This window comes from Haemaphysalis longicornis, unplaced genomic scaffold (genome assembly GCF_048455015.1).
Source record: "Haemaphysalis longicornis isolate Haplotype H1 unplaced genomic scaffold, Haemaphysalis longicornis Haplotype H1 scaffold_7, whole genome shotgun sequence".
Lineage (NCBI taxonomy): Eukaryota > Metazoa > Arthropoda > Arachnida > Ixodida > Ixodidae > Haemaphysalis > Haemaphysalis longicornis.
This window is the reverse complement of record NW_027526422.1, coordinates 184,709,978-184,720,889: the sequence shown is the minus strand read 5'-3', so window position 1 is coordinate 184,720,889 and position 10,912 is coordinate 184,709,978. Positions and strand designations below refer to the sequence as shown.

The window sequence follows — 10,912 nt, the reverse complement described above, 5'->3', positions numbered from 1 at the left end:
TGCGTCATAGCCACGGCAGGGGGTTCAGGGCCCGTTTCACCATCGACTTCTTCGACAATGTCTACGCTGGAAGACAACAATTACAACAACAACCAATACGTAATCCATACGACTTGCCGGCGCGCCCCCCCGCAGAAATGCTCTGCATTTGATCGTGCCCCTCGCGAAGGGGATGTTTTTTCAAGGTCTGGTCGAACGCGCTTAGCACTCAGAACATGGCCCAGAAATGTAAGCTCTGGAAACCCCAGGTGACATTTCTCCGGCTTGATACTTAACTGCGCTCCACGAATGGCTTCCAGGACACTTCTCAGGCGGGCAAACGCTCTGCGAACGTGCTAGCAAACACAACCACGTCGTCCAAATACACGAGGCACGTCTGGCATTTGTGTCCAGCCAGAACAGTGTCCATCATGCGCTGGAACGTAGCAGGCGCAGAGCATAGGCAGAAGGGAAGGACCTTAAATTCGTAGAGGCGGTCCGGCGTCACGAACGCCGTCTTCTCGCGATCTCGCTCGTCGACTTTGATTTGCCAATAGCCAGGTTTCAGGTCCTATGAAAAAAGAATTTACCATCACGCAGGCAGTCTAATGTGTCATTGATTCTGGGCAGGGATAGACGTCTCACTTTGTAACACTGTTCAATCTGCGGTAGTCAACTCATAAAGGGAGGGTGTTGTCTTTTTTTCCTTATTAGCATGACAAGTGCGGCCCATGCGCTTCTCGACGGTTGCATAACATCATCTGGCTGCACCTCTTACAGTTGCGCCTTGATTGCCTCCCGCTGCTTAGGTGATACCCGGTACGGGTGCTGCCGCACAGGCCTGGCGGACGCATCCGTAATTATTCGGTGCTTCGCGACCGGCGTACGGCGCACTTTAAATGTCATGGCAAAGCAATCGGAGAATTCGCGCACACGGCGTAATAAAACATCCTTCTGTGTGGTCGAGAGTTTCTGGTCGATTTACGGGTATGTGTATGTCAGCTGTCGGCGACTCATCCGAAGTTATCCCCAATGTGGTTATATGGGTCACTTCGGCGACTTCCTCGATGAATGCAACGGTTGTGCCTTTCACGAGGTGGCGACGCTCATTGGTGAAGTTGCTAATCAAGATGGGTGTGCCCCCATTCTGAAGGTGTACAAACCCTCTTGCTATTCAGATACCTTCGTAGTCGACGAATGCGTCACTTCTAACGTCGACAAGTACGCTTGTGCGGGCGGGAATCGTTACGTTGTTGTTGACAATGCGAAGGGCCGTGTCATGTCGGTCGGTGATGCTTCCGGCTATAGCTTTCTTTGTGGAGAAGGTGATTGTGAACATCGGTAAGTCATACTCGGCCCCATACAAGTTGAGAAAATCCGTGCCAAGTATAAAATCCCTCGAATAATCAGGAAGTACTACGAAGGTACCGATGTATGTGAAGCCGCGGATCTCGACCCGTGCAGTGCATATACCGGCAGGTGTAATTAGATGACTCCCAGCTGTGCGAATTTGTAGGCCTGTCCATGGGTTGATAACTTAAGTGAAATCGCTAGATCCGTGATAATAACTGAGTAATATGCACCCGCGCCGGCCAACGCAGTCGTCGTAAAGTCGTCGATTCGTACAAATAGGTCGCAGGAAGCCGGTTAGGTGGTGCAGATTTTGTTGTCCCTAGGCGCCTCGTCGTTGGTATCCGGTCGCTCTCGTCGTCGTCCCAATGGAGGATCTTGGAGCGATGCGTCATCAGCAGCCTCACCTCCAGGGGTCGCTGACTTCAGTTTTCCCGGCTTTCAGGGCTGCGCGATAGGCGGTTGGTGGAGTTGTGCACGAAGCGAGGACTGAAGGAGCGGTGTCGGTTTGGGGATGGTCAACAGGACTCAGAGCGTCAGTGGAGGAACATGTCGTGACGTTCATCGAGGTATCTTGCAATCTCCGGCGGCCGTTCCCCGTTTCGTGGACGCGGCGCATTAAGGGCGAATCTACGCTAACCGGCCTGGCGATTTGAGCACGCGTAAAACACTTGACCAGCCTCCCCGCAGTGGAAGCAAAGGGGCAAAGGGGGGTGCGGCCAGTGGTCCGTCAGATATCACTTTTCGGGAGATTCTTTCTTTTGAGTACAGCACGGTGGCACGTGGTGTGGCGGGATACGGCATGAAGTTTACGGTGATTGGTTGTGGTTCAACAGTGGCGTTAGTAGGCGGAGGACAGTAGCGGGACTGACGCAGGGTGTCTGCATACGTATATCTGGGCAGCGCTGGCCGTGCACAATCATCATCTTGTTCGGGAACCCGCACAGCCCTCCTGATTTCGTCCCTAACTAGCTCAGTAACTGACACAGTGGGACGGGGCACCTCACCATGAAACATTGCCTGTAGCTCCTCCCGGACCATCCTTCTTACCAGTTCCCAAAGGCCGTTGACGTTGCCTTCCAGCGCTGTCAGAACCTTCGTACCACAGACGGCAGCTTCCCGGCGGCTGTACTGCCGTGCCTTTTGTTAAAGCGCCCTCTCTATTGCGGTGGTCTCTTCAACAAATCCGGGGACTGTTCCTGGAGGACCCTTCATCAGTCCGGCGAAGATCTCTTGCTTCACGCCGCGCATCAAATGCCGTAACGTCTTGTCCTCGGGCAGGGCTGGATCAGCGCGCCGAAATAAGCTGACCATGTCTTCGACGTACATGGCAACGCTCTCATTCGGACGTTGGTTCCTCGCCTGCAGCGCAATCTCAGTCTTTCCATGGCGGTCCATGCTCACATAGGTAGCGAGTAGCCGCTGGCGAAAAGCGACCCAGGAGGTTATCGCAGCTTCGTTATTCTCAAATCAGGTACGCGCGGATTCTTCTAGAGCGTATTAGGCATTGTGAAGCTTATGCTGCTTATTCCAACCGTTGAATCTGGCCACGCGCTCAAACTGGTCGAGCCAGTCTTTCGCATCTTCGAAATGTTCGCCATAAAAGGACTTCGGCACCCGTTGCTACTGGACGACGTACCCAACTGCCGTGGGAGTCTGAGGAAGGACTGGTGCGCTGTTGTCCCGTCCCGTCATCCTGGCTGTGCGATCTGGAAGCAGCCCGTACTCCACCGGCAGACTAAGTAGGCGGTGGCTGGTCTTCTCATAAACAGGCGTGATCGGGGTGTCCTGGAGCTTACTCGAAGCCCTTGATGAACAGGGTATCATCTACCCCGCACCTCTACCACTTCTGTCACGGTATAAAAAAACTACTAGCGTAATGGTTTATTCACACAGGCGAACTTTAGCCAACAAGCGAGCTGCGAACGTCTAGCCTTGGCCGAACTCTGGAGCTCCTCTTCTTTCTCTTCTTCTCCCGGGTCCCTTTCCTCATCGTCGTCGTCTCCACGAGTTATCAGCGGCTATCCCACAAGTTGGGTATGTTGAGAAACAAGAGCGGTTGGCGAATGCCTGCCCAGGGCATGGCGTAAAAGTAAAGTTGAAACTCATATATATATATATATATATATATATATGTATATATACATATATATTCTTCCGTGGTGGCAGGACAATGATGAAGCGAACCATGGGCGACGATGAAGTGATGTATCCACAAGATGTTGCCGCAGAGCGATGCGATCTATTTTCTATTTACAAGCGGCCATGATCACTCGGGTGAGCCGCATCCTCTTCTTCGTCATCTTCGGTGACGGGTTATGGCGCTATGGGACATTGTCAACGTAGGTGTTCCGTGACATCACCCCCCCGGCAGAGGACGACCGGCCCTGTCGATGCCAGGGCAAAGAAAGGGTGGTGAAGCGGATGAGCAAAGCGATGAGAACAAGCACAATGAAGTTCTTGCCGCCACTGATGATGGTGACGGTCGCGATGAGCACCGGCCCCGGAACAGCTGTGACCACCGCCGAACCCACGAGGCAGCCTCCAAAGCTTTCGGAGAAGCGCCGGAGATCTGGTCGGGGGGACGTCGTCGGCTATACGTCTGGTCGTGGATGGTCATTGCATCTGGTCTCGGCGGGGCATGAGCAGTGGACACGGGGATGAAAAATGTCACGTCCGTGGCTCACCGGGGCTGGGGCGGGCCGCCGAATTCCAGGAGTCAGATTAAGACCGCTTCTTGAGCTGAGACGGGGTGAAGCTCGGGGCCGGGATGGGACTGAAACCCACGCCCTCCTACAAATTGTTACGTGGCAGCATGAGAATGATGAGGCGAACCATGGGCGACGATGAAGTCATGTATGTAAAAGATGTTGCCGCAGAGCGATGCGATCTAATTAAGAGCGGCCATGATCGCTCGGGCGAGCCGCATCCTCTTCGTCGTCTTTGGTGACGGGTTATGGAGCTATGGGGCATTGTCCACATAGGTGTTCTGTGACAATATATATTTGTATATATATGTATATATGTATGTATAAATATATACATATATATATATATATATATATATATATATATATATATATATATATATATATATATATATATATATCAGATAGAAATAAGAACTAGCAGACAAGAAGACCTCTGAAAGGAAAGAGGAGGATTTAGTAGCTGAAGATAAAAAATTTGGAAAATAAGAAAGTAGAGAAAAAATGCCCGCTAGGTGGGATCCGAACCCACGACCTCCAGAATACCGGTCTGGGGGTCGTGGGTTCGCATCCCACCTAGCGGGCATTATTTCTCCACTTTCTTATTTTCCAAATTCTTTATCTTCAGCTACTACATCCTCCTCTTTGCTTTCCGAGGTCTTCTTGACTGCCAATTCTTATTTCTATCTTATTTTCTACGAGCCCCTCATTTCCTATTCTGATTCGCTATATATATATATATATATATATATATATATATATTTATATATATATATATATATATATATCACGAGACACCAAGGCGGCCAATGCCCCGCACTGACCATAACAGGTCGTGGGTTCGAATCCCACCTGAAGGGCATTTTTTCTCCGCTTTCTTTCTTTCTTTCCAAATTCTTTATCTGTTTCAATGACCTACCAAAAGCCCCCCTTTGCTTTGCGAGGTTTTCTGGACTGCCAACCCGTATTTCTGTGTTATTTCTACGAGCCCCTCATTTCCTATTCTGATTCGCTACATGCATAGCGAGGGCCTCTCTTCTGGCAGTCTTGGTGCCATAGTGAGCTTAAGAGGCTTCAACGTTGGTTGACCACTCTCGACATGTCGTAGACACTCGAATCACGGCACCGGGATTAAAAAGTAGGTCTACTTCACCCCGACAAGTCAGGGTGGCGCTGGCTACCACCTCCAAGAACAGGAAAAAATTTACATTGACATAAATACCCCAGAAAGGGGGTGGGGCGAATCGCCCCGCCGGTAGCGTAGTATGTATCGCTCCAGAATGGTATTCTGGAGGTCGTGGGTTCGGATCCCACCTGGCGGGCATTTTTTCTCTGCTCTCTTTCTTTCCAAATTCTGTATCTGTTTCAATGACCTACCACAACCTCCCCTTTGCTTTCCGAGGTTTTCTTGAGTGCCAAACCTTATTTCTGTGTTATTTCTACGATCCCCTCATTTAGTATATATATATATATATACATTTATATATAAGGTTAGTAGAGACAGAGACACACGAGAAGACGAAGAAAAAATAAAAATAAGTTTACTCACGTTTCAGGAAGAGGACTTCCTTTCTTCAGAGTACTTCCCTTCTTTCTTTCTTGGAACTCTGAAGAAAGAAAGTCCTCTTCCTGAAACGTCAGTAAACTTTTTTTTTCTACGTCTTTCTCTTGTGTCGCTGCCTCTACAAACCTTAATTTTTCGCCCTCTGTGTAAGTTGTTATCTTTCCAGTCCAGACTATATATATATATATATATATATATATATATTATATATATATATATATATATATATGTTGTCAAGAAGACAGCCGACACGCCGGTAGCCGGTTGAGGCTGTTTAATTGCAGGAGAGAAGCCGATGGATAACGCAGATCTGAGCGTTGCGATCACCAAGCGCGTTTTCTGGCGCATGCACGTCCTGGGGTTCATCGTCTTCCCTGACACCTCTTTGGAGCATATCCCCGTGTGGGGATTCGGCATAATCCTACATGGGCTCTGCTGGTGAGGCACATACCCCGATGTCTGGATGGCATGTTGCGTCTATTGCATTTGTTCATTACTCTCGTTACAATCGCCCCCGGTGCAAAAGGAGCCAACCTGGCGACTTAGGGTGATGTCGACACGAGCGGGTCGTAGTAGGGCTTGAGCCTATCAACGTGGACTGTTTCACGGCCACGGCGGCGAAGATCCGAGGACGGAGTAACGGGCTCAACAAGGTAGTTCACTGGCGAAGTGCGGGCAATGACCTTGTATGGACCATGATATTTGGCCACCAATTTTTGGGAGAGACCGGGTGTTGGGCAGGGCACCCAAAGCCACACATGCGAACCAGGATCAAACGTCTTAGGACCGGTAGAGTCGTCACGACGATGCTTCTGGCGCTGTTGGTCAGCAGTTGTAAAAGAACGGGCTAGTTGTCGACATTCTTCGGCATGCTGCGCCATTTGTGAAACAGGTGTGTATTCTGTGGCATCGCGGTTGTAAGGGAGTATGGTATCCAGGGCGCATGTCGGCTCGCGTCCGTAAAGCAAGAAAAACGGGGAAAATCCCGTCGTCGCCTGTGTGGCCGTGTTGTAGGCGTACGTTATAAATGGGAGCACGAGGTCCCAATTGGAGTGGTCAGATGACAAATACATTGAAAGCATATCGCCCAGGGTGCGGTTGAATCGTTCCGTGAGCCCATTCGTCTGTGGGTGGTATGATGAGCTTGTCCGATGAACCACGTGACATTCGACGAGTAGCGCTTTCACGACTTCCGATAAGAAGACCCTTCCTCGATCGCTCAGGAGCTCCCGAGGCGCCCCGTGCCGAAGTATAAAATGATGTAGTAGAAAAGTGGCGACGTCTCGAGCCGTTGATGCGGGCAGTGCAGCAGTTTCAGCATACCTTGTCAGGTGGTCAACGGCAACAATTATCCATCTGTTACCGGAAGCTGTAGGAGGCAGTGGCCCGTATAAATCGATCCCAACGCGGTCAAAAGGTTTTTCCGGGCAGGGTAGTGGTTGCAGTGGCGCGGTCGAGCGAGCAGGTGGCGACTTGCGGCGTTGGCATTCCGGGCACGAGCGAACGTACTTCTGTACGAAGTTGTACATTCCACGCCAATAATAACGGAGGCGGAGTCGCTCGTATGTCTTGATGACGCCAGCATGGGCGCAGCTCGGGTCGTCATGAAATGAAGCGCATATATCTGCGCGCAAATGGCGTGGAATAACCAGAAGCCACTTGCGACCGTCCGAGAAATAATTTCGGCGGTAAAGCAGCTCGTCGCGCAGTTGAAAGTGAGAAGCTTGCCGTCGCAGGACCCTTGATACACGGGCAGTTGACGCACCGGAGAGGAAGCTGATCATGGAAGCTATCCATGGGTCCTTACGCTGCTCAGCGCACATGTCAGTAGCACTGAGAGACGACAAGCTGCACTCGGTAGTGGCGAGGTGAGACACGTCAGCCGGCAGCGGAGAGCGCGAGAGGGCATCCGCGTCTGAGTGCTTCCGGCCTGAACGGTAGACGACGTTAATATCGTACTCTTGGAGCCGAAGAGCCCATCGACCAAGGCGACCACAAGGATCCCTGAGGGAGGCCAGCCAGCACAGTGCGTGGTGGTCGGTGACGACATCAAATCGGCGGCCATACAAGTATGGACGAAACTTTCCCAATGCCCATATTATGGCCAAACACTCTTTTTCAGTGACTGAGTAGTTGGACTCAGCTTTTGTCAGCGTTCGGCTCGCGTATGCAACGACGTGCTCCGCAAAGTCAGATTTTCGCTGCGCGAGCACGGCACCAAGACCAATACCACTAGCATCTGTGTGGACTTCTGTTGGAGCGGACGGGTCAAAGTGTCGAAGTATGGGCGGCGATGTGAGCAGACGACGGAGTGTCGCGAACGCCTCGTCACAGGACGCTGACCAAGCCAAAATGCCGTTGTCGCTGCTGAGAAGCTTTGTTAGTGGTGAAATGATGGTCGCAAAGTTGCGAATAAACCGCCGAAAATACGAACACAGCCCGATAAAGCTCCTAAGTGCCTTTAGGGTGGTCGGTTTCGGGAACTCCGCGACGGCACGAAGCTTGGTCTCGTCCGGACGAACGCCCTCCTTGCAAACAACATGACCCAGGATGGTCAGTTTGCGCGCGGCAAAGTGACACTTCTTCAGATTGAGCTGCAGTCCAGCCGCGGCGATGGACGTCAAAACTTGCTCTAGGCGAACCAGGTGCGTCTCAAAATCTGGAGCGAAAACGACTACATCGTCCAAGTAACAAAGGCACGTCTTCCATTTTAGGCCGCGCAAAAGACTGTCCATCATTCTTTCGAACGTGGCTGGGGCATTGCATAGCCCGAATGGCATAACGTTAAATTCGTAGAGGCCATCAGGGGTGACGAATGCCGTCTTTGCGCGATCAGCCTCCGCCATTGGGACCTGCCAGTACCCGGATCGTAAGTCGAGGGATGAGAAAAATTCGGCTCCCTGCAAACAATCAAGCGCATCATCGATGCGAGGGAGCGGGTATACGTCTTTGCGTGTAATGGTGTTCAAGCGTCGATAATCTACGCAGAACCTAATGGAGCCGTCTTTCTTCCGAACAAGTACCACAGGTGAAGCCCATGGACTCTTGGAAGGGCGAATGACACCTCGCTTAAGCATATCCGTCACATTGTCTTCAATGGTTTGGCGCTCAGTCGGTGACACACGATACGGGCGCTGTCGAAGCGGGGCGTGCGAGCCAGTATCAATGGAGTGCGTGACAACGGACGTGCGACCCAGCGAGCTTTGCGCGTGATCAAACGACGAACAGAACTTCCGAAGCAATGCAGCAAGTCGTGCTCGTTGGGTTGCGTCCAGGTCTGCGTCCATGCACTGGTGGAAAGCAGCAGACGGCAATTGTTCTGGTACGCCGGAACTAACGCTCAGTCCGTCAATCTGGAGATGGTGCAAATGGTCAGGTACGTCGACGACTAGCCGGGCATCAACAATCTCGATAAACCCAAGTGTTTCTCCACTAAAAAGGGAACATGGAGTCGCCGACGGATTCGTGACTAACATAGTGCTTGCGCCATCACGAGTTGTTAAAACGGCACAGGGCAAAGGGAGACATTTCCGACGGAGGAAAATGGGTGAGGGCGTAAAGAGAACAGTTGCGTCTGGGACAGTGGTGCAACACAATGGAACGACGACAGAGGAGCCTGGCGGAACGTCAGTGTCTTCAGCAATTAGTATCTTGGTAGTAGGGGCATCATCGGAATCCTCTACGACATCAGTGGAAAATTCAACTTCAGCCCGAGCACAGTCAATAATAGCGTCGTGGCTTGAAAGAAAATCCCAACCCAGGATCATGTCATGGGAGCAGGATGGCAGGACGATGAACTCAATGATGTACGAGACGTCCTTGATGACGACCCGGGCAGTGCAGGCAGCAAGCGGCTTAATGGGTTGCGAATTGGCGGCTCGTAATGAAAGTCCAGAAAGGGGCGTCATCACTTTTCGTAGAGAGCGGCAGAGACGGGCATGGATAACAGAAACAGCGGCTCCTGTATCGATTAGCGCAACGGTAGGGGCACCTTCTACAATTACGTCAATAACATTTTTTGGTGAAAATTGAGGGCTTGTACAGTTCGACGGTGACGCAGCTCTTGCCTCAGGAACTGCGGCTGTTAGTTTTCCTCCCCGTCACTGGTCGGGCGGCGACGCATGGGAGAAACTGAGCGGCGACGTGGGGAGGACGATCGGCGGCTGGTGAAAGGCGGCTGTTCAGAAGTCTCGGTGGACAAATTCTGTGGAGTTTGCGGCGGAACATAAGACGGGATGTGAGGGCTAGCGTAAAAAGGTGCTTGAAAAATGTTGGCGGCCGGCACCACACGACGACGACAGTAGCGGGCGACATGTCCGGGTGTCCGACACGCGAAACAGATGGGTCGATTGTCCGGGGTGCGCCACGCATTTGCATCGTAAGGACTGGTGATAGGACTTGGAAGTGGTCGTGATGGTACGTGAGTCGGCGCAATGCGCACCGCAGGCTGGAACGACAGGGCTGGTTGCGGCGCTGGGGACTGGAAGAATGGAGCAGGCGGTGGTGGCGGCCTGGCTGTCGCTCCAGCGTAGGTGAGAGGGGCGTAGGTGAGAGGGGAGAGGGGCGTAGGGGCAGCTACTGGTGCGGTGTGTTCGGCTGGTGGCAATGCGTTAGCTACCTGGTCCCGTATCATATTCCGGAGTGTAGGCGCCAGTGGAGAAGGCGGCTCTGCGGTGCAGGGGAGCAGGGAAACTTGGCGGGCCACCTCTTCTCGGATAAAATCTTTGATGCGGGAAAACAGAGCGGAATCCTCGTCATACGTAGCCGCCACGCTCGCCACGGACTCCCCGCGAGCACAGGCTTGTCGAGTCAGGGCTCGCTGCTTGCGTAGGTCGTCAAAACTCTGACACAAGCGGACGACATCCGCAACAGTTTTGGGGTCTCTAGCCAAGAGCATCTGGAAAGCGTCGTCGTCAACGCCTTTTAAGATGTTCCGGACCTTGTCAGCTTCCGTCATGGAGGGGTCGACGCGTTTGCATAGGTCAATGACGTCTTCGATATAGCTGGTGAACGTCTCGCCAGCCTTCTGTCCGCGTGCACGTAAGCACTGTTCGGCACGAAGTTTTCGTACAGCAGGGCGGCCGAAAATTCTAATAAATTCACTACAGAAATGAGACCAAGGCCGGAGATCGGATTCATTATTGTTGTACCATGTTTCCGCGACTTTCGTTAGAGAGAAGGCGACGTTGCTAAGCTTGGCATTGTCGTCCCACTTATTATACGCACTCACGCGTTCGAAGGAAGCAAGCCAGTCCTCCGCGTCGCTGTCGTCTGTACCGCTGAACTTGGCCGGCTCCCGCTCGCGCATGGA

The 10,912-nt window shown here is 52.1% G+C and overlaps 1 protein-coding gene across 1 annotated transcript; it reads right to left on the bottom strand.

Moving 5' to 3' along the window:
• Window positions 1-307: 307 nt before the first annotated feature.
• Window positions 308-10,912, bottom strand: LOC144146713 (uncharacterized). Its single transcript, XM_077678641.1, has 2 exons — window positions 10,043-10,912; window positions 308-550 (listed from the first exon to the last, which is right to left on the bottom strand). Exons 1-2 carry the CDS (start codon window positions 10,907-10,909, stop codon window positions 308-310), a joined length of 1,110 nt encoding a protein of 369 aa, XP_077534767.1. The 5' UTR covers window positions 10,910-10,912.

What these genes read in the sequence shown, in the direction of transcription:
- LOC144146713 (XM_077678641.1), bottom strand. Translation starts at nt 10,909, where the DNA reads ATGCGCGAGCGGGAGCCGGCCAAGTTCAGCGGTACAGACGACAGCGAC. An exon ending in CCCTGTCGTTCCAGCCTGCG is followed by an intron (nt 551 to 10,042) that starts GTGCGCATTGCG and finishes CTTTTTTCATAG; the next exon opens with GACCTGAAACCTGGCTATTG.